The sequence below is a fragment of the Girardinichthys multiradiatus genome, chromosome 14, assembly GCF_021462225.1.
Source record: "Girardinichthys multiradiatus isolate DD_20200921_A chromosome 14, DD_fGirMul_XY1, whole genome shotgun sequence".
NCBI classification, from domain to species: Eukaryota; Metazoa; Chordata; class Actinopteri; order Cyprinodontiformes; family Goodeidae; genus Girardinichthys; species Girardinichthys multiradiatus.
In genome coordinates, this window is record NC_061807.1 from 39583223 (window position 1) to 39606601 (window position 23379).

Below are 23379 nucleotides of genomic sequence, written 5' to 3' on the forward strand. Positions count from 1 at the left end.
TTCTGCTCCTCCCCTTCTGAGCTCATGGGCTTCTTAAGGTAGCTGCTGATACAGACCTTTGCTGGAACATAACCTCAGTTATGTGGACTCCTGTCTGTCTGCCTATCCGTCTGCCTGCCTGTCGACCTGCCTATCTGCCTACCTGCCTGCCAACATCTGGTAATACTCCTTCTTAAGGACTGCACTGTAAATATTCTCATCACCAGTACTCTCTCTCTCCTTGGATTCCTGGGTTTACCTCCTCCTCCTCTGGCATCTGGACAACTCCAACTCAAGATTCCTTAAACAACGTCTACAGTAGAAATAAACCTCATTTACTGTCTTATCCTGTGTGCTGAGTCTGTTTCATCCTGTGGTTTTGTTCTAATTCGACTATCTAAGCAATTCATGATACTGTTGAAGAACACCACACTTCATGGTATTGAGACTCAGATTGGTTACTCAATGTCCTTCTCTATTATCGACCAACCCAAATACTGATAAAAAAAAAACCAAATATTAAAATGATAAAAACAAAATGCTGGAGTTGGTATTATTAGAAGACACTCTAAAGGTGAAATGTCTAATGGTGCGTTCAGACCGAACGCGATTTGAGGGTCAAAAAGGCGTCCTTAAGTTGGGTGTTTGTGCACTTTCAAGTCAGATACTCTAGACGTGCGTCAAAACGCTCTAGAGGTGCGTCTGAGCAAAGTGTGGACAGACCCGCGTTGGGAGGAGCTACCCTTGGTTATTTTCCTTTGTACAATAGCAGATACAATCGAGAGTGTCATGGCTTTATTTGCTGAATAATGACAGGACGGGCACAAACCGCAACAATAATGCCCCTTTTCCACTGGCTCGTTTAAGGAGCTGCGGCTCAGCTCCACTCAGGTGGGAGGTGGCAGGATAAGTGGAGAGGAGAGACGCTGCTGTCTGGACCGGTGAAGCTCCATGGCACGGCAATGCTGCCATGGCAGGGACTTTAAAGTGCATAACTGCGGACTTTGGACCGCAGCAAAGTTAGTTTTAGAGTTGATATTCATGCTCCGCGGACACAGCGGGACCTTCCTGTTGAAGGTTGTTGAGCCGAGGCAGACAGTTAAGGACCGTCAATAAATGTCAGAACCAAACACACTGTTTCATGGTCACAGTGGTATTGTTTTGTGTGTCTTGAGGGAAATTTATGTACGTCTGAACAGCTGATTTAATGTGTGACAAGCTGGTTTAGGATGTTATTAAAAACAATGCTCCGCCTGTGTGTAATTCAGAGAGCTGATGCGTCCTTTTTCTTTTCAGCCTTCAGGGTGGTTTACAACTAGTAAATAGTAAAATGATCCTTCCTCCTATGATAAAATATGTCACTACGTCACAAAGCTGAGCTTCTCGGACTGTCCAAAAGTTCAGATGTCCCAGCTCTATCGTCTGCCGCTTTGGACGTGCGAAACGCTGTCAGACGCTTGAAATCTCAAATCGCACAGCGCTCGACGCGCGAAACGCATCACGAAGTGCTGCTACAGATGCGTGAAACGCGCCACAGGACCTCTCGACGCCCTGAGACGCGCGTCCACCATAGACTTTGCATGAAAAACAGACAGCCCTGACGCTCAAATCGCATTCGGTCTGAACGCACCTTTAGTAACGAGGTGGGCCTTTCTGTGGCTGGAATAACATAAGCAGTGATTTTACAAGTCTCTACAACCACACTGCAGGAATGAAATATTTTTCTGAAAGATGGTCCTTCATTTCTGAAAGGGGTGTTGTTAACTATGGTGCGATCTGAAGAACATATATAATTAACATCACTCATCAAAGCCTCCGAGGACCCTTCTTACCCTTTGGATGGCTGTGCTGCCCTCCTAGAAGAAAGCTCTCCCACCAGGATAGAAATATTTCATTGTAAGATAAATTTGAAAAACTTTCTTGATCAACAGTGAGCCTTTCCTCTTACAGAACAAAGGGATCCATGCATGTCAGCAAAGAGTTCCCCACAGCAGTGCTACCTATTAAGACATTGGCCAGCATCACTTTCTCACCCTATGATAACTTTGAATAAAAATACCACAGCTTCGCTGCAGCACAGTTGTTAACATAAAAACATCAAATAAAAACATAGAACATCTGCTTTAATTCAAAAAAAGAAAAATGATTATTTCTGCTGTTCAAAATATTGTAACCTTGTGAATTGAAGTTTTGTTATTAATACCATATGTTTATGTTTTTGTATAGACTTGAGCAAAAGCTTGAATAAACAGCTAATAGTTTTAGTAATATTATAGGCTATTGCTGTTCTGCTGTTTCTAGAGTAAGCAAGTATAAAAACCACCATAAAAATGGTCATTCGTATAATTGAGAAAATAAGCCTTCTTTCATCCAGCTGACAGGCAGTGTATACACATGGAGGAGGGGCAGTGCTGCATTACTTTGTCATAGAACTGGAAAAAGCTTAGGTCACTACGGCACTTTCGCTGGTGTCTCACTGAAAGGATTTTAAACCGCTGGAACGGAATGATGGAAAATCTGAGAAGTTTTCAAACTGTAACGTTCAAACCTTGGTATACCTTGATACTGGTAACCAACCCATGCCTATTCTATGAAAGAGGTTAAGTTTTCCTGTCGATTTGTTAGCTGTCGATGTTTTATCAAAAGTCCCTCGTGTTGTTTTTTTTTTCTTGAGAGCAGAATAGTTGTCAAATGTTTAGCTGATTGTAAACCAGTTTGGATTAGGGATGTCCTGATCAGGTTTTTTTGTGCCTGATACTGACCACAGTTATTTAAGAATAGGAATTGGTCATTACTAATTTGAAGCCTGATACGTCAGTAAAATCTATTAAATTAATACCAGGTATAGGCATGAACACTTAGAAGCTTTAAAGCGCAGTGAAAGAAAACTACATTTCATTTCTATAACATACCATAAACAAATCTCTCTGAACCCTTTTTTAAACAGCTATGGGTATTTTGTTCCAACCAGAGTTTCGGTAGGTCCGCCTAATTAACTAATTAACTCAGTGAAGAAAGCTGTATTGTTCTTCAATAAAGTCAGGTTTTGCTCCTGCTGGTGTCATGTTGCACAGTGTGCTTTAGTGGTACACTAACATTGACATGTTTTCTCTTTTGTTTTATATGACTCATTGATTATTCGGCTCAATACATATTTTAAGCTCTGAAGACCTCTCTGTGGGCATCTGGGAGTAGGTCATATCACACAGACAGATAGAAAGCCCCTTCAGCTGACTGTGAACTGCAAAAAATAAATTGATTCTAAGATTATGTCAGCTAAATAAGTATAAAATATAAAGCAGATTTGCAAAACCTGCTCTGATTGTTAAAATATAGGCATGCAAAATGCAGTTTGGTGGCTCAGTGTGGCTAATGTAATCACAGACAGTAAAAAGTCTGAGTTTTTTCAGGGATTCCAACCATTGCAGTATGCCATGACCAGGACTCCAAGCCTAAATCTTGATCAGATTAAGACATCACTAGTTTAAACTCCAGCAGAAATTAGGATTAGAAGATAGTATAAAGAACACATGACACAAAGTAAGAAGTATATAACCAAGTGTATTCCCTCTGTTAATGTACACATATTTAGAGTTATCTCACTGGAACACTTTACAATAACATTTAGAAAGAACAGGTAGATACTGGGAGGCGTATGTTTGGAATGGAGAAGGAGGAGAATAACCAGACAAACATGACAGGGACAAATTGATGGAACCTGTCAAATAAAAAAAGATTGACAGATGGACAATCTGTTGTAGAAGGAAAAGATGCAGAACACAAAAAGGAAAGGAAAAAAAGATGAAGAATGACAGAAACAGAATAAGATATGATCTTATTTCCCCCTGAAAATCAGGAATGCTATATAACCCAAATAACATTTGCTTAGTTGCCAAAAGAAAATACAAAGAAATTTCAGAATCCCAGAACCATTGTCATTTTTTCTCCAAACAGGGGTGATAACAGGGAAAACACATGTCTGTCTCAGTAATGGGATGAGAGTCAAATATTTAGACATTTCACAAACTTGTTTCAGGAATTTTCTTTTCATGGTTCAGTTTACTTTTTTATAGAGTTGAAAATTGGAATACTAAAGTTCAGTTGTACATCTTCCAGGGACTAGCCATTCTTGTGGATACTCCTCCCACAAAGTTAGTTTTGCCCTTTGGCTGCCACCAGTCCAGTCAGGCAAGAGAAGGGCAAAAAGTGGTCTCTTTTTTTCCGTTGTGATTTCTCCACACATTGGAACCCACAAATATGAAATCAGAATTATCCTAAAATGTCTCTCATTTATTTTGAAATGAGGAAAAAATAAAAGATAGCAGCTGAATCTTGCCATGAGGCATTTTATCAGCCATACTGTTCATGGGAGGAACAGGGTTGTCAAGATTAGGGAGTTGGTTGTTGTCAAAAAATGCCAAAGTCCATCTTCCTTGTGCTCTGTCAGCAAACTTACTTATAGACTTGCTCACGCTTTAGGTCCATAAGTTTCTGCATCGTCTATACATATATTTATAGTTATATAGAACCGAGTTCTTCTGGTTTGCTGGAGTTTTTTTCTGTGATTAGTAACTGTAAGAACATGACAGTTTCTTTGCTGGCCCACTTGAGGGCGCCTTGGCGTCCCGAAACACACAACATATATCTGCTGGAACAAAGATGGGCCAAGTGGCTTTGGCCTTACGTTTTTGGTGGCTAAACGTACAAGTTAGCATCCGTTAGGTTGGCGCTTGATGGCATCTCACATAGTTGCTACGTTTAACGGTATGATCATCAATCATCATATTTTTTTTGTTTTTTTAAAACGCCACAGAAAGAAAAACTGTTTATCTCTTTTTCGTAAATGAATACTACATGCTTGAAACATGGCAGAGTTCGCATTGCATCATCTGCTAGGCACCCTAGACAAGAAGAGAAACAAAGAGCACTAGCCAATCAGAGAGAGAGAGAGAGAGATCCATCCATATGTGAGAGATCAGAGATGTTTATTGACTCCCATATGTAGAACAGCTGAAGTATTACTGTAAGATGGCAGCAAATAATTATTATGACAATGCTGGCAGGTTGGTAATTCATGTTCTGTTTTAGTGTTTGCAGATACATTAGTTCTAGTCTTATCTTACCACGTGGCTCAAAATAAAGTAACGGCAAATACTTTTGGTGATGCTTGTTTACAGTACTTAAGACTTTTAATTACCTTTAAAATGCTAACCCAGAAATTACTGATTTACTGTTTCACCATTGCCTCTGTGGTTGTTGGCACTGTATCTATAAAGATATAAAAGTAGGTGTAGCAGGATATTTTTTAATCCACACCAGAGTTAACATTTAAAGAAACACCCAAAGGTGTGAATAGAACAGCGCTGCTTCTGTACTATTTTTTCTGCTGTGTTTCGCTATTACCTGAATTGACAATCCTGAATTTTAACTGAATACGCCGCTGTGTGTTTGCTGCTCTCTTGGAACTGCCTCCTCTCCCTCTATCTCTTTTTTCTCTTGTCTCTTTCCTTCTCTAAGTGCACCTGCTGTCTGTTTTTGCGTGTGATGGCAGTGCTTCCTCACACGTAGTACTCCTTGTCTTTGTTCTTCTTGTTCTTGGTGACCGTCTTGGCAGTAGTTGGCTGTTTTTCCTTCACCAAAGCGCCGTTGCTCTGTGTGGCTGAGTTGCTGATGTAGTTGCGGCTCTGGTCCACCTGATAGGAGCCCTCATCTCGGTTGCGGTACTTGTACATGGCGTAGAGCAGGATGAGGATGCAGAGTGCTGCTGCTGCTACAATGCCAACCACCATTCCTGTGGTGCTGCTGGACTGCTGCACCTCTACAGCACCAGGGAGGCCTCTCTCTGGAGATGTGGGATCTGGAGTGGGAACATGGGGGAAATTTGGGGGGTAGGTTATTCCTGGGATTCTGTGGTGGCCCGGATCTGATGAGGGGTGGGCCGGCGGCAGCAGCACTTGGTCCCGGGTGTTCATTTTGCCAGCAGGGATATTGTTGCTACTGCTGCTGCCGCCAGAAGCCGGTTTGACACGAGGGCCAAGCTGGTCGGGGTTGGCAGTGGGGGTGGAGGAAAGTGGTGGGCGGTGGGAGATAGGGTAGCGAGAGAAGTGGCGGTCTCGGGGATTCTGGACCCCGCCCTCGACTGCCGGGGGAGGAGGGAGGACAGTCCTATCAGTGACCAGAGGGGAGTTTTTGTAATAGTCCTCGTCATCAGTCTCTGTCATCTCCCCTGAACCCGAAACCTCTATGGTCTCCTCGCACTCTTCTTGGTCCAAGGGGCAGGGGGGGCGGGCATTGGGCATGGGGACAGACTCTTTGGTGGTTTCAAGCAGAGTGAGGAAAGGGCGATAGGTGGTGGGAGGCGGGGGAATTACTGGGTAGCGGGTGGCAATAGAGGGGGGGTCTAGGGAATCCACTGTTATAATGGGTAACACTAATTCACCTCCTAGGACAAGAAACAGAAAACGAAGGAACAGAGTGTTAGAGACCACCTTAGAGTAGCCACCTTAATTTCAAATGAAAAATAACAGTTTAAATGAAAACAGGAAAACCAGCATTAAATCAATACATTTTAACATGAAGTTAGTTATCTCTGTCTATTCTTGTCTATTTAAAAAGACACTACTGGCTACATCTGAACTGCAGTGTGTTGTACAAAATACAAGAAAGTACTCTATCCTGATCTGCCTCTCTATTCTGGACAGACTTATGTGTTATGTCACTAACAAAATACATCAGTAATCTACAAACAACACTAATAAATTTAACATTTATTGAACTAAAAATCCTGTCCTAAATTTCTAACTTTCTAATCTTACCTACTCTAGCACTCAGGTGTTTCTGCTGTGAGTGGTTAAGTAAGATAGCAAACCACGAGATTCAGGTCACTTACATCAACAAATTGGCCGCATGATTTTTGCATGAAAAAAAAAATTACAAAAAGAAAGCTGTGTAAGATTGTTCTCGGATAGTGATAAACAACTTCCCCCCTTTACTTCTTTCTTGTGTGAAAATGAATTACAATGCAAAGGCATATATTCTTGAATTAGTTACTGACCTCTACCTTTTCTTGTCCCAAATATTATTTTATGAAAATTCTTCCTCAATTTCTCCCACCCCTCTTGGCATGGTGGTTTCTATGGCTCATTAATAAAAAGAGGCACTGCAGAAATCTCCTTTTTACCCTTAACTTTCAAAACTCACTACAACCTAAGTTGCAGAGATTTAAATATTTAGTGCCTTGCTGAAGTATTCATCTACTTTGAACTTTTTCACATTTTTACATTGCAACAACAAACTTGAATCTATTTTAATGGGATTTTATATTATAGACTAACACAAAGTAGCGTATAATTGTGAAGTGCAAGATAATTCTGCACATCTTTCTTATTTTTAAATAAAAATCCAAAAGGTTTTGCATTGATTTGTATTCAGCCCTACTGAGTCGATACTATGTGGAACCACCTTTAGCTGCAATAACAGTCTTTCAGGCTACGTCTCTGCCAGCTTTGCACATGTAGAAACTGAAATGGCTGCCCATTCATTTTCGCAAAATAGCTAAAGCTCTGTCAGATTGGATGTAAAGTGTATATGAACATCTACTTTCAAATCTTGCCTCAGAGTTTTAGTTAGGTCTGGACTTTGACTGGTCCATTTTGACACATGAATATGTTTTGATCTAAACCTATCCATTGTAGCTCTGGTTTTATGTTAAGGGTCACTGTCTGCCTGGAAGGTGAACTAACAGGGTCTAACAGGTTCTCTTCGGCATCTAACAGGATTGCCCTGCGTTTACTTCCATCCATCTTCCCATCCACTTTGACCAGCTTCCTTGTCCATGCTGAAGAACAATCTGAGGCTGCCACCACCATTTGTCAACGTAGGGATGGTGTGTTTAGTGTGTAAATATGGTTTGTACCATGTCAAGATGTGCCATACTCTCCATTTTTTTTAAGATGACAAATTAGACAATGCTCCATGAGATGATTAAAGCATGGGATGTTGTTCTATAACCTAACCCTGTATTAACCCATTGCCTCCAACTATTGTCAGTCTTAATTCAGCCAGATTCATAACACAAATAGTTCATTTATTACTTTAGCTCAGTCTTCATGATGCTATTCATTTGACAATGTTCTGTAAAAAAACAAACTTCTGAGGACTTCACTGAAAAGCTAAAGTTATATACGATTACACTACACAAAAGTAAGCAGAATTTAAGCAGATTTGTTGCACATTTTTTTTCGAGGTACAACAGTAAAAAGGCTGAATACAATTGCACACCACACCTTTCAGATTTGTATTTTAAGTATCTATATATCTATATATATATATCTATATATATCTATATATATATATATATATATCTATATATATATATATATATATATATATATATATATATATATATATAGATATATAATTCCAATGAAATACCTTCAAGTTTGTGGTTGAAATGTGTTCAATGAGTTCAAGAGATATAAAAACTTGTCAGGTGGGTTAATATATTTTTCTACACAAATCGAATCCTTCAGGCCCTCCTCCCAGTAAAACATCAGAACAAAACATGGAACAGTGACATTACTCTAAAACAATCACTAGCAGTTAGAAAATGTTCTTATTGAGCCCAAAATTGTTCAGCTCATCTTATTCATCTGTCATGTTCCCACAGTAAAATAAGCACCAAAAGAAAGATTACTGGGTGCAAAATGAAAAGGACACACTTCTAAACATCCAATGTGAACTCTTCAGTGACAGAATAATTGTTAAACATATCGGGGAGTGTAAAAGTACAAAGCAGAAAATGAATACAGGTCTTTTTCTGGTCAGTGTGGCAAATACGTAAGGGTCACAGTGCACAACACAGTTATAAAACATGGCAGACGGGAATAAATTACATCACATCTTTGGGAGAGAAAAGGGAAGGTAAGAGTAAAACATGACCAAAGATAATGCCAACATTGACAGCATAAAATCATGGCTCAGGCTCTTTGATTGATGAGGTAAATAAGTGTAACTCCATGGGTGAGGATTTGGAAACGGCAGTTCACAGTTGAAGGGGACATGAGTAAAGGAAGGTTCTGGGAATGTAGGAAATCCTCTGTGGCCCTTATCAACATACTCCCATACCAGTTTAAATAATGCAACCAGAACATTAAAGTCAAAGTTTAGCAAACAATGTAAGAGGAGTAACGCATTTGAGTTACCATGATTACCAAAACATAGCATCATCTAACATTACATTTCAGAAAAATACTCATGAGAAAAACATGAGAGCTGTAAAGGGAAAGAACTTAGAAGTTTCTGAGTTCTTCCTTTACTGCCATTGCTGTAAAGTCTAGTTTCCATGGCAATATTACAGTTATCTCCTTCCACTTTCTGTGTCTGAGGGATGTATTACACTGTGACAACTGCAGGACAGCAGAGCGTGGTGGCATGCTTCAGGAACAGAGAAGACTTACATTCTGGTGGACTTCCCGAAAGGTTTTTTTTTTTACTGTAAGCTTACAAAGTAAGAAAAAAAAAAAAAAGACTTGAGGACCTAAGCTATATAGGGCACATGTGTGGCGGAGTGTGATGAGATACTAGCTCAGCTATCTTTACGCTGCCATGTATGGCAGATGTGCTGCAAGTGCAACTTCAAACTTGCTACAGCTGCATTCAGCCCAGCCATGATGAGCAGATACTTCCACTCTCTGTGTCCTACTTTCAGTGAGTGAGGCTAACATAGCAGGTGGATGACCTTGTGAGTCTTTACCAGCATTGTAATACTCTCACTATCTGAGATGTTGTTTCTTAGCTTATTCCTGGCTCATACGAACCAAAAAAAAAACAAACAAAAAAAACAAAAAAACACAGCATAGTTATTTTTCAGATACCTACGAAATCTTGATATTGTAGATGTCTTAAAAGTAAGTCCTTGTTCCATCAAATCCATCACACTGCTCTGCTGAACGTCAGTCTGCAGTGAAGTCAAAGCCTTAGGGCCTTGTGGCATCAGCCTGTATGACTGACAGGCATGGGCTACTGGAAAAATAATGAATCTCACCCCTCATCCACAAAGTGGGCCAGACAGTTATTAAGTCAGCCATCTTTTCATTTCCTGTTGTTCGCCTTGATCCTGATGAAACTGTATTTTGGTCTAATCAACAACTTTTATCAGCTCTGCGTCTTTTGGTCCCCGTATGCATCTCTAATTATCCTGCTGACCCTCATGGGTAGGCGAGAGTTGACCTGAGTTTGATATATGATGCTCCCACTGAGAGCTGCCAAGAACCATGCTGAGAAGTGGACCAGGGTAACTGTTTCATAGTGACTGGGAATGTGAGAACAAACTATTTATAGGAATAGGAATGCATGTCAACAGAGTTTCCTGACAGCATTTCTGATGCCAACTGTGCTGAAAATACAGATTAAGTTTCCACACCGGTTGTTTCTGTCATTTAGGCCTAAAACCAGAGAGAGACTCAGATATTTTGCCTGATTTACTGAGTTTAACTCTAATTTGAGCTTCTGAACCCACATTTTGGTTGCATGATGAAACGTCTTCATCTGTACTCACATGCCCCTCCACTGCACACCCAGCGTGACTTACCTATTCTTTTTATTTACACCAAATGAGACCAGCCTAGATAGACATTAATGTCAGTCTCCTGAAAACATTTATGCTGCCGATTAAGTCACCATGCTCGCATGCATTTGAAATATTTGGACCAAAAAGGCTTTTTGGGGTTTGAACATTCTTAACTCAGCTATGATTAGACTGCAGATGGAAAATCCAGCAGCATGTCCAAGCATGATATGCTGCTTGCTGTGGACTCATAATACAATAGGAGCAATTATGGTCATATCGCCTGTGCAACATTAGAGTTCCATAAGCTGTTTGCAAATGGTGCATTTGCTGCTGTCGCTCTCCAAAAAAGGGATTTATTTAGGAAAAAACAGAGATAATGCTCTGACTTTATATAGTGTTTTTCAGGGAGTTACATATTTGCTAGGATGAAATTCATCCCCCAACCCCTATAGCATTTGAGCCTTTGGATTGCCTCTATAAATCTGGTTGGAATTGTTTTCACAGTGAAAAACATGTCAGACAAACAGGGGGAATCTCAGCCTGATTTGAAGATATCCCAATTTACCATTTCATCACTATCTTGGCTTTGAATTGAGCTTGTCTCTGGCCTATTTTTCTGTCTTATAAAACATGAACATTTCTTTAATGCCTCCCTTAAGTCACATTTTCTGAAACATTTTGTCAAAATCGATTCTTAAAGCAAGAAACTACAAAGCTAATTCACTTTTGAAAAATTAAAGAAATTTAAAACTAAAAAAAATGAGTAGATTAGGAGCTTTAGACAGTCGTAGGGAAAGAAGGGAAACATAATTCCTCATAGTTTGAAGTGGGAGTGAAACGACTTCCTGATGGGAAAGCAGATATGCAAAAAAAAAAAAGAAGCAATTCTCCTTTTACAGATGTGGCTTCATATTTGGATTTAATTATAGTTTAAATTAGACTTAGGATCGTTTCCTGCATGTTTTGTGTTTAAACATAGAAAATGTACACAGACATGGCTGAATACAGATCAGAAAAGATTTTTGTTTTTAAAAGATTTGTCTTAAAATGGATGTTATTTTTCACTTTGTATAATTTTAATAAGAACATTTTTACAACTCTTTTTCTCAGGAGGGGATGGTCATCAACCAATAAAAGTGTATTGAGTATTAAAACAAGAACTGGGCACACAAATTTGAATTCATTGTAAATTACTCAGATGCACACAGCGTGAGAACTACACATATAGGCTCCTATGTTACTTCAGTATATCCTAACCACTTTATTTTTCTTTGAGGGCAGCCAGATTGTGTCAGATGCTTGAAAATTAAACAGAGCTGGGTGTTTCAACAGAAACATTATCCAGAATATGCATCAAAAGTGTTTTGGAATAGATAAGCAGGATAACCCTAAACGTGTGGAATAGTTTTAACCTCAGTTGTACTGAAAATGTATAGATCAAATCCCGCTTTGGGCAAGAAACCAATTTGAGCCTATATGTTTAATTTTGACCTTGTGTATATTAGCGGAAATGCACAATAAATTTAAACTTGTAGAACAAATTCCTGTTTTTCAAAATCACTGAAGTGTTAGAGATCACCCCTCACTGAAAACACTTTAACCAGTGCTGCTTGTGACTTCACACTACAAGGTAAAGGGACACTTGATATGTAGGGGAGGGGAAACAATATGAAAAGTGGTTTAGTCTTAGTAAAGTTTTTTGAGGATGGTAGGACAAGGAGATTCCTCTCAAAAGGCACACAGAGGCCTAGTTTGTCCAGCGGCAACTGACTATGACACCCGGAGCAGCTATGAGCAGCAAAGCTCTCCAGCTAGAATTAAAAATTAATAACGGGTTTGTTATGGTTGTCTTCAGATGGAAGATAGAATCAGTTAAAAAATAACTTATTACTGACACAGGTTCTTTAGCTGGGTACTAAGTTAAAGTTCTAAATTGCTGAGTTGGATTATATTTTTTCCATTATAGTTGGAGAATAACAAATGTTTCTGTTTTTTTCATTGTGCAAAAATCTGTTTTAAACATAGTGAACCGGGAAAGCTTCAAAAGGATCTGAAATCTTTCTGTGGGCTTTGAGTATTATATTTTTTCACTGATTGCTGAAGCTCTTTCTTGTGGCTAAATTATGACTCGAACACCAAGTGAAGTTGTGTCAGAGGTTTGGATTCGACATCCCAGGTCTGTGAAGGAGGAACATTTCTGAACCCTGCTCTTTAGAGATAATTAGGGTATGATGCTTGCTGATGTACATTCCCAAACATCATAGCTGGGGAACCTGGACATTAAACCGGCGTTTTACTTGCCATAGGAGATCAATGAAGTATCACACTGACAAATAAGTGATACCCAAACTTATTGAGCAGGATCACACTGGACTTGAGGGCTGAGCGCTGGGTCAGCCCTCATTTATCACCTTATCTCGCACACTCACTCCTTGACCTAAAAAGAGCATTTGCCTCTATAGTGTGTCATCTGATGAGTTATTGAGGAGCTCCTCAAGGCTCTGATCTTGTCGGACTGATATAGCGCCTACATCCTAGGACTGATAAGTAGCTTGAGGTTGGCGAGAAAAAAGCCAAGTGAGGTCATGTAGTGAAATATGGAGATGGCATGGAGGCTTTATGAGCAAAACTTGTTGGATAAATAGACATTTTCTAAATGTCTGCTGCAATAAATGATATCTCATGTTTGTATAGTTTTAGAAAATATTCTTCTGTGTCCATGTTCACTTTGTCACTCTCTGTTATGAATCCAGCTTTGTAACAGGATTCTTCCCATTCCTGAGTATATTTAAGCCTATGACATAGGCTCATTACCACCAAGGGCAGATTCAAACCAACACTCTAATTGGGTGATGTAGTAAATTCTCGCTTACAGTCAAAGTTTAATTAGCCCAGAGGGGAAAGCAGAATTTGTTCAAGGAAATTCCTCCCTACTTGCTCTCCCAATTTTGCATCCCGTTCCCTTTCTCCCTCTCGCAAGGTCTCTTTGGTTTCTGTGATTCACTCCCCCACTCCTCATCAGGCAAGCATCTCAGCAAACTCCTTTCCATTTAATCAGGGCATACCTAACCCAGCACCCAGCTCCTGGTGCTGTCTATGGTGATCTCCGGCCTTGACTACTGCGACGCCCTCCTAAATAGTCTAAAAACCTGTGTTGTGAAACCTTTGCAGATTGTCCAGGGTCTGGTCTTCAATCAGCCTAAAAGAGCACACATAACCCCTCTCTTCGTTGAGCTCAACAGGCTACATTCAGCCACCTGCATCCGATTCAAGTTACTAGTCCAAGTTACAAGTTAGCCTACAAGGTGCTTCATGGTATGGCTCTTGTCTACTTGAATGCTCTCGCCAAGCCTATGTCAAATCTTGCTCACTCCAGTAGTCAAGGGATTGTCAGCTGGCATTGTCAAGCCAATCCATACTATATTCCAGAGAGGTTGTTAGGTGATATAGCATTTCAAACACCCTATAGGGATTTGTATGTAATGGACCAATACAAAGCAGCACATAATTAGACATGGTTTGCAAATTAGTTTTTTTTTTTCAAATGTATCTGTATTTTTGTCAGTACCAAATAAATTTTCAATAAAATACATTAAAGTTTGTGGTTGTAACATGACAAAATGTAAAAAAAAACAAACAAAAAAAAAAAACCAAAGAGAATGAATATGTTTGCTAGGTACTGAACTTTAATACTTTAATACAGCTGCAGGTAAACCCATCTGTAAAGCACATAGAGGTCCATGGAAGCAAAAAGTATTTGTATTGATCCCCATGAAGTCCCGCTGTCCTATTAGGCACAGTTTAATAGAAACTCTACTGCTGCACTGCACATTTTTTATCCTTCCTAAAGGTCAATAATTCCCAGCTCCTTTTCACATATAATTGAAAAACACTGGGTGTTGGTCCTATCTGTGAAAGGCTGCAAGCCTGTGTTTGTGAAGCAGTGATGGAGGGATGGTGGGGGACATGTGTTGTGGACAATGTTGATTCCTCTCTCCTTGTCCACAGCTTTCACAGAGGCTTATCCAACCTGGTTGGCTCGCTACGTTGGAACCGTTTCAGCATCTGGGAGGTGCGATATGGAGCACGTGTGCATATGTGCAAGCAAGTGTGTTTATTTCTCGGGAGAGTCAGCGGAGAGAAAACTTTACACCCACAGAGTGAGAGAGGCAAGTGCCTGTCTGGAGAGGTGAGCATGTCTGCCACTATCTCTGTGTGTGTAAGTGTGTATGTGTTTGTGGGTGGGCAAAGAGAGTTGCATTTCCCCACAGGAGATTAAGGCTGGGCATAGAATGCGCTGAAATACTCTCGTTTCTGCTTTCAATAAGAGGGGAACCGTACCTCTATTTCGGTACCAACCACCTACAGAGAAAACCGCAGGAGAGTGCTGCTCTCCAGTTCCTGAACACAGCTTCAGATCAGTTTCTCTTCACACAAGCACACTGATATGCTCTGTAATCTCTTGCTATTTACAGCACAACATAGCCATAATCCTTATTCCCAGTTACTCCAAGAAAAGCACAGCGATGTTAAAAAGCAGTCATCACAATCCTGCCGTCTTCTCTATTTTCTAACTTTTTCTTTAGCAAATGTCTCTTAAAATGAAGTCTATGGCCTTTTACTGGTTTGAATTGTTTATATATAAAAAGAAGTGGATGTGTTTCTTATTTAAAAAAGTGAAATTGGAATGCACTGAAGCACTTTAGAAGATACGATTTAAGGGTTACTTTTCAAATGCCAACCATTTGTTTCTTGTCATATGTTAAATTATGTTTGTGTTTCTCATCAGTTATTTTGAGCTAGCATTGTACACTTTCTGTGTTGTAGTTTGTATTTGGAGCGGTATTTTGTACCCTCTGCTTTTTATTTCAACTTAAATGAATAGTTTGAGTTTTAAGGCTGCACGGTGGCGCAGTTGGTAGCACCGTTGCCTTGCAGCAAGAAGGTCCTGGGTTCGATTCCCGGCCAGGGGTCTTTCTGCATGGAGTTTGCATGTTCTCCCCGTGCATGCGTGGGTTCTCACCGGGTACTCTGGCTTCCTCCCACAGTCCAAAGACATGCCAGTTAGGTTAATTGGTCACTCTAAAAATTGCCCTTAGGTGTGTGAATGAGTGTGTGCATGGTTGTTTGTGTGTTGCCCTGCAATGGACTGGCGACTTGTCCAGGGTGTACCCTGCCTCTTGCCCATAGACTGCTGGAGATAGGCACCAGCTCCCCCGTGACCCACTATGGAATAAGCGGTAGAAAATGACTGACTGACTGAATAGTTTGAAGTGATGGTCTATGGTGTGATTATCAGTAATAGTTAAATTTACAATACAGATTTCGTATTGCAGTGTTTTTGTTCAAAAATGAAACAAAAATGCCATTGAAAGCTATAAGCTAGTCAGGATGGACCCCTGTTATAGCTAATTCTAGGAATTTTAACACTAAATTGTACATATTCATGCAATACAAGGCTACAGTAGCAGATTAAGTTTGTTTTCTGTCAAACAACAACCACATTACTGCTCAGAATTATGTCAACCTAATTATGTCTAACTAGCCGTTAGCCTTCCACCGCTCTCAGGACTTCTTCCCTTTTAACAAGCTCACTTTAATATAATGTCTGTCTACTAGAAGTTAAGAAACTTTTTACTATGGGTGTAAAAATGCATCTCTCACTAGACTAGATGATACTCAATATTGGGTTCATAAGAAACCGAGGAGATTTTAGCAGTGCTTTTTGAAAAACAAAGAATGCCCATTTTAAATGTGTCTTCAACTGTGACAGAAAATCACAAATAGTGTTTTAAAAATCTGTAATTGGAGTTGAATAATTCAGTTTAAGATTTTTCAGTCCATTACAATTATTCTCCTTGTCCTAATGCCAAAAAAAAAAAAAAAAAAAACCATTGATAGGCAATTAGAATAAAGAGTCCATAAATCTCAAACTATGTTTTAAATGACTTTTGTTTATTTTTAGAATTACCCAGTTCAGATTTGATTGGTCTAAGTATATTACATGACTATATAATAGGCCTTTAGTTTGGGATGATTTGGAAACACTGAAGCAGCTGCTAGCTTTTAGTCTTGTTAGCGGCTATTGGCTAACAGCTAACAGCTAGCCAGTCACGTTAATCTAAGAGTAACAAAATGTTTAGCGGCTGACTGTTACGTAATAACTTTCTTTTGTCCATTTAGTGCCTAAAATGCTGCCAGCAAAACAATTTAATAATAATTTTTTTTACACAATTTAACTGAGAAGTAACTTTATCAACTCATGTCATTCCAAGAAATACTTCCTTTCTTACTTCAAATTTAGGCCCTATCCCAATACCCACACTACACCCTACGCCCCTCTATGAAGTGTTTACTTTGTACAAGTGCATGTTAGAGTTAAAGTGCGCAGGTTACAAGTGTGCAAAATTGGAAAATTGGGACAGTAGGGGTTACGTCATCGACTTGCACCTCTGCACCGTAAATGCTACATCAAAAAGGGCTGGAACCAGCACTGTTTTCACAGTCTTGCTGCTAAAAAAACTTTAAAACTGCAACAAGCAATTGTTTTGAGGAGAATAAAGTGCAGGAAGCGACGGAGGTTTATACACCAGACTCTCGCCGCGCCAGTGTTTGTTTGAAAGGTAACTTCAGTGTTATGGCCTGCTGACTGCCCAGACTCACTCTGAACCCAGTGGTTTCTTACAATGTTGAGCCTGGAAAACCAGTAAAAAAATATATTTGTCGGCTTGCTGTCTAAAGTTTACGCAGTTCTTATTATTCTGATTTAATGGCTGGTTACGTTGACGGTTGTGATTGGTTTTTGATCAGAACGTCATCTGCAGCAGTGAATTGTGGGTAATATACTTCGGCAAAGTCCGCTTAGATGCTGGCTTCGCCAAAGGGTGGATGTGGGGCACAAAGGGGGCGGGGCTAAGGACGACTCTGGAGAAGTGGGACACACTACGCACTCGAACCCATCAACGAGAACGCGCAATTCAGGGACATAAGGGTGGAAGTGCGGGTATTGGGACAGGGCCTAAGAATCTCAAACATAGGTGCAGTGGGGTGGCAAGCTTTAAACACGCTCCTTCATATCTGGAGCTGTAGACAATAGCTTACACTTACTTTACCGGATGAAATCACATGCTGACAGCAACTACACAGCGTTTTTTAAAATAACATTACAGAACCTTATTTCAAAGCATCGAAACTATTTCTTTAATTTAATGCTAATTTAGTTTTCACACACTAATACCAAATCAGTATGTCCAGTATATACGTTTCATCCCAAACACACTAGTTTTACCTTGTGTACTATTGAAAAAAAAAAAAAAAAAATCTAGATTTGTTCATAAAAAATTTACATTTTACCTTCTGACCCTTGCAGCTTTTAAGCCCTAATGGCTGCAGTAGGAGTAGCCTGAAACATGCTGATTCTTTGTGTGAACATGGTTCTTGGCAGTTTTCATGTACAATGGAGCTGAAAAGCACAGAGGCAGGGAGCAAAACACATGGCCTTTTACTTCCCCCTCCTGTCGGGGTGTCAGAACATTACTTGACCTGCTGTTCAGACACAGTGGCTCAGCTGTATGCTGCACACAACAAACTGTGTTTCCATGTTGAAAATGTTCGTCCTTGTTAAAGCCAATGCAGGAGATCGCTGCAACAGCTGGGTGAATGTTAGAAATTGCATCTTGGCTGGGAAATTTAAGAAGCGAACTGGATGCCTGTTGCTTTGAAAACCAAGAGGGGAAAAAAAACCTTGGAGTCTTTTGTCCAATCAGAGGTGCATACAGGGGGGACTGCAAAGTCAAAATATCATTTAGAAGTAGAGAAAGTCTGTTATCCTTTTTAGGTTTTTCACTAAAATACAATAAAGACAAAACTTCCTGAGCTGACTCACCATTTCCAGGCTCACACTCCTCCAAATCCTCATCATCACTTGGACACTCTGCTGAAGCTACCAAGAGGTCATCCGCATTCTGGAGGAACAGAAAGGACAGACCACCAGGACAAATTTTATTTATGGGAAGAACATACAGAGCATCATAAAGGGTTACCACTTTCAGCAAAGTTCCACATCTCCACTGATACAGATTTCTAACTAAAAACAGGAAACGTTGCAACATTCTGTAGGTGCAGAACTCTCTTGCAACTTTCACTTTGAACATAGTGATTTATTATTCAGCTGTTTGTTGGTAAATGTGTGGAAAATGTGCTGGTGGGTGTGCTTTGTGAGTAGCATTGGCATTCATGTAGGCAGAGTTGGGGGAGCAAAAAAAAGACAAACAAACTCTTTCTGACCAAACACTGACAATCAAAGCAGTGTAGCTTGTCTTCATAGTAGGCATACTCTACTGTGTGGGTTTGAAAGTCAGACACTATACCAGTGTTTAATTTTAAATACTAAATGTTATGCATTCTCAGCACTTTTTTGTGTACACTCTTCATAACAATGTTAAAGCAGGGAGCCAGCATAGGTAAAACAGACCTAATATTAGGGTTGCGTTGTATCCATCTTTTGATGCTATCTAATAAAATAATAATGGGGAAAGTAAGTCTGCTGAGAAATGCTTTTAATGTTGTAATTTAGGTCATTTTAATAATTTTCCAACACCCTATTAGAATAAAGATAAAAAACACACTTTTTATTTCATTGCAATAAAACATAGTCATCTAAGCAATAGATAAACAAATGCGGGTTTAAACAGCAAGCTCTTGAAACCTTACTGTGCATGTTTCCTCTGAGGAATAGCTTTTGTTAGAAATTGCCCTACCAGCCTAGTGGGGTCAGGTTTTAGGAGAAGACGCAGGCTTCAAATTTTCTAGCTAAAGAGTCGATCGCATGTGCTTGTAATATGTGGAAAGATGTAATATTTCGGGGTGCACGGTGGAGCAGTTGGTAGCACTGTTGTCACTCTGAATGGAGTTTGCATGTTCTCCCCATGCATTTGTAGGTTCCCTCCGGGTACTCCTTCTTCCTCCCATAGTCCAAAAACATGACTGTTAGGGTTAACCTGTTTCTCTAAATTGCCCTTAAGAGCAAATGTTTGTGTGCAAGGTTTTTTGTCCTGTTTGTGTTGCCCTGTGATGTACTGGTGACCTGAACAGGATGTACCCCGCCTCCCGCCCATGGACTGCGGGAGACAGGCACCAGCTTCTCTGTCACCCGTTATGAAGAAGAGGTAGAAAATGACTGACTGACTGTAATATTTCTGTGAATCATGGAATATCCATAAAATCCAGGCAGCTCTGGTTTTTCTCTCATTGCGTTAACCAAACCTTACTGATACATTACCTTCTTTTTGTAATTTTTTTTTTTTTACCGTGTCCGGCAGAGTAGCGCTCAGAATTGTTGTTTGAGTCCCAAGAAAAAGTCCAACAGATTTACTTTCACAAGTGGAGCATTAAGGCTAATGCTTTAATGCTCTACTTGATATTTATAAAATAAACTTTATTAGAAACTGCTTTGGGATTATTTCAATTGTTACGGACATGGAGACAGAAACAAAAAGGAAAAAATAAGAAGCACAAAATAGAGAGAGGTGGGGCAAAAAGGACAAGGAGAGAAGGAGAAAAGAATGGAGGAGAGAAATAAGGATGGAGAGATTACAAGATAACACCCTACTTGCTTCTATACCTGCAGAAACATTCATATTAACAGCTTTTTACCAAAAAGTGCACGGCACTTATGAATGCAAGATGTATGTATTTGTGGTAAATGCGGCTCAATATAGAACATTTGTGTATCTGTTCAAACCTGAATCTAAACACCTGTTGGTCTGAGTGTGATATATGTATACAAGGTTTCTTCATAAAAATATGCAATAGTGAGTGTGAGGAGCAACAGACCTGCCCCACTGGACCTGGGACAGAGGAGGAGGAGATTCCAGCAATGGACATCTAAAGGCCCCCCATAGCACAAAAAACCCCAGGAGAACCATCGCTGGGACTACTACAACCACCACAGAGAAGAGCAGGAGAGAGTTCCAGAGGAACCACCCAGCAGCCACAGTGCAGAAGTCCCAGGGAGCTGGAGTGACGAGCCCATAGGCCCTGTTAGCAGCTGTTTATACCTGAGCAGATCCAACCATGGACCCAGAGACCCGATACTCCGGGACATACCACTCCCCAAGCAGAGGCCCGACAGAGTCCAAGGGTCAAGGCCACAGCTAGCACCCACCGGGATTGTGCTGCCACACACCAAAGCACCCAGTCCCGGACACTGGGAACCACAAGTACACCAGTGGCAAAAACCACTGGCAGGTAATGTGGCAGGGATGAAAAGGCCCCACATTTGATGGAGGGCCTTAACTGATCCAAGAGAGGGAGCAGTCCAAGACCTAACCTGACACAAAAAACAGGCACACACAGTCACAATCACACATTCCCACCCTTATGCGTACACATAAAAACACTCACATGATAGCCAGAAGAGCAGCACATCGCCAAGCCCACCCAACCATCCAGCCAGCGCCAGCAGCCCGAGCCAACCAGTCCACGAGGGGAAAACATGCACCAGCCGGGTAACCACTTTTATATGTGGATAGATTTATATTCCTTTTCGACTGCCTAAAGCTTGGTTGTGCACCTCTGAATTATCGTAACTTGGTGCAGACCACACACTACTTTCCATTCAGAATGAACAAAGTTGAAGGTGCAACATTTCATGCACAAATAGAAAGTAAATAAAATAAATAAAAGTAAATAAAAGTTAGAATGTATGCATTAACAGTGTTTGATGTTTTTATAGCTTTTTTGTTTTCCAAAATTGTATCTAGGTATGGTTTAAGATCCGTTACAAAGGGGTCAAAAGGTGGTTTCTACTTCATTGCTTTCCTCTTGTGAATCTGAAACTTTGCAAGAAACAGGATAATATTGATTATATTGATATATTTTTCAAGTCTGGAAAAGTTTGGAAAAATGTTTGAGTTCCATCATTTCTGAAAAATAAATGGTCTGACTACAATTTAAATGGTATTGTCTGTATTTGATTTACAAAATGAATATTTTTGTCCAACTCTGACTGTTTTGGTTTTTGAATGTTCACGCACACAAATATAATAATAATAAAAAAATATTTCAAAACTTTTATTTTTCAATTTGACCCTTTCAGATTAAGATTTTCAAACTGAATTTGAGATAAACTAAAGCAGTTTACACGGGACCCAGTAGATGCAGGTACCAGTACTTTTTGGAATTGCAACAAATAAAATTAATGGATCACAATGTGTGAGTTAAAAACTGTATTTAGTGTTTGATAATCCTCTCCAAATGTACATGTTTTGAGGTGATCTAAGTTTGACAAGATCCCCCCAAAAAGTCATTCACCACAGTGAATGGCTTTTTCACTGCCTTCACCTCTTAAGCCCTACGGATCCGCCGATGTGTCCACTTGAGACACACTGTTTTTTTTTCTGCCTCTAAAATCACGTTGGGCACAGCAAATTTTTTTTTCTCTCTAAATCACAGTAAGGGGGAGTCAGGTTTAGCCTAAACCGGCTCAGTTATGGTTGAGGTGCAAACACAACCTCCATTTCTGCTACCTGTGTGACCCCTTCTCTTTTCCAATGGTTATAATCAGTCTGACAGAGAGAGGTATCCCAATCCTTGTGGTTTTTAGTATAACAACGACCATCAGTGGGACCATTTGTGGAGTGTCTTGAGACGACATTGTTGTAAATAAGCGCCGTTTAACTAAATAATCTGAACTGAAACTATCTGTGTAGTTATGCTGCTATAGGCTTAGGCTGCTGGAGGACATAACGACCACTTTCACCCTCTTTGCTACATTCTCACACTACTCTCCAATTTTGCATTATTTGCTGTTATTTCAGCTTTTAACCTTGTTCTCTCTATTCTCTTCCTAGAAGCTACACCTGGGCTGGCTCTGTGTCTACCTGTGACACCTTTCTGGAGAGGGGAATCGTCCGAGCTTCTGCTGGCAACAACTTAATGCTCACCCTCTACCGATGATGCACATAGCCCTGTCTTTTAGTGTTTAACCCTGTCTCTCTCCTAGACATGGCGATTGACTGAGCTTTTACTGTAACTAATTATATGTGCTCTCTTTCAGACTCTAACTGGCTCAGAGTTTATCTGTTCTTTCTTTCTAGGTGAAATGACTAAAGGAGCTACATCCATTAACATTTACTTTTCCTTCCCATAGAAAGTACTCCTGGATCAGTGCTTCTGTGTTCTTTTTGTGTCTCTGCTTTGTTCTCTGAAACCCCCAGTCGGTCGTGGCAGATGGCTGCTCACACTGAGCCTGGTTCTACTGGAGGTTTCTTCCTGTTAAAAGGGAGTTTTTCCTCTCCACTGTCGCTACATGCATGCTCAGTATGAGGGATTGCTGCAAAGTCAACGCCAGTGACTGTCCACTGTCTCTACATGCTCATCCAGGAGGAAGGAATGATACAAGTCACTGACTGGATGCAATCTGCTGGGTTTCCTTAGACAGAAACACTTTTTATCCAATTTGAATAAATAACTGAATCTGACTGAACTGTTTAATGGTTAGGATTAATTGGAATGTATGTACCTGACTGTTGTGAAGTGCCTTGAGACAACATGTGTTGTGAATTGGCGCTATATAAATAAAACTGAATTGAATTGAAACTGAATCACTCACAAGAGGAGACTTTAATATTAATTAAACAAATGACCAAATTATTTTTTCACAAATACTTTCGGTTTTATAGCAATTTAAACACCTACGATTATGTTTAAAGGTCCTTCAGAAAGGGGTGATGCTAAACAAACTTTATTTAATCACAAATAAATCAGACAAAGTAAGAGCTGCAATAGTGGTTCTACTGGAAACTGATTTTTTTTTTTATGTCTTGCCT

General features: G+C 40.0%; 1 protein-coding gene and 1 long non-coding RNA gene across 10 annotated transcripts in view; one reads left to right on the forward strand and one right to left on the reverse strand.

Annotated features, from left to right (window-relative positions):
* Window positions 1-3520: 3520 nt before the first annotated feature.
* nrxn2b (neurexin 2b) overlaps window positions 3521-23379 on the reverse strand; it is a 960343-nt gene continuing 940484 nt past the window's right edge. For 8 of the 9 annotated variants that reach the window (XM_047385485.1, XM_047385484.1, XM_047385482.1 and 5 more), the window contains 2 exons: window positions 18435-18513; window positions 3521-6421 (listed from right to left, as the gene is read on the reverse strand). In XM_047385485.1, the coding sequence (XP_047241441.1) occupies window positions 5538-6421; window positions 18435-18513 (963 nt within the window). In that variant the 3' untranslated portion in view covers window positions 3521-5537. The remainder of the gene's footprint in view (window positions 6422-18434; window positions 18514-23379) is intronic. The other variant, XM_047385487.1, reaches the window with a different exon arrangement.
* LOC124880400 overlaps window positions 8445-23379 on the forward strand; it is a 74370-nt gene continuing 59435 nt past the window's right edge. The window contains exons 1-2 of the long non-coding RNA XR_007041325.1: window positions 8445-9487; window positions 14558-14738. This is a non-coding gene — a long non-coding RNA (uncharacterized LOC124880400). The remainder of the gene's footprint in view (window positions 9488-14557; window positions 14739-23379) is intronic.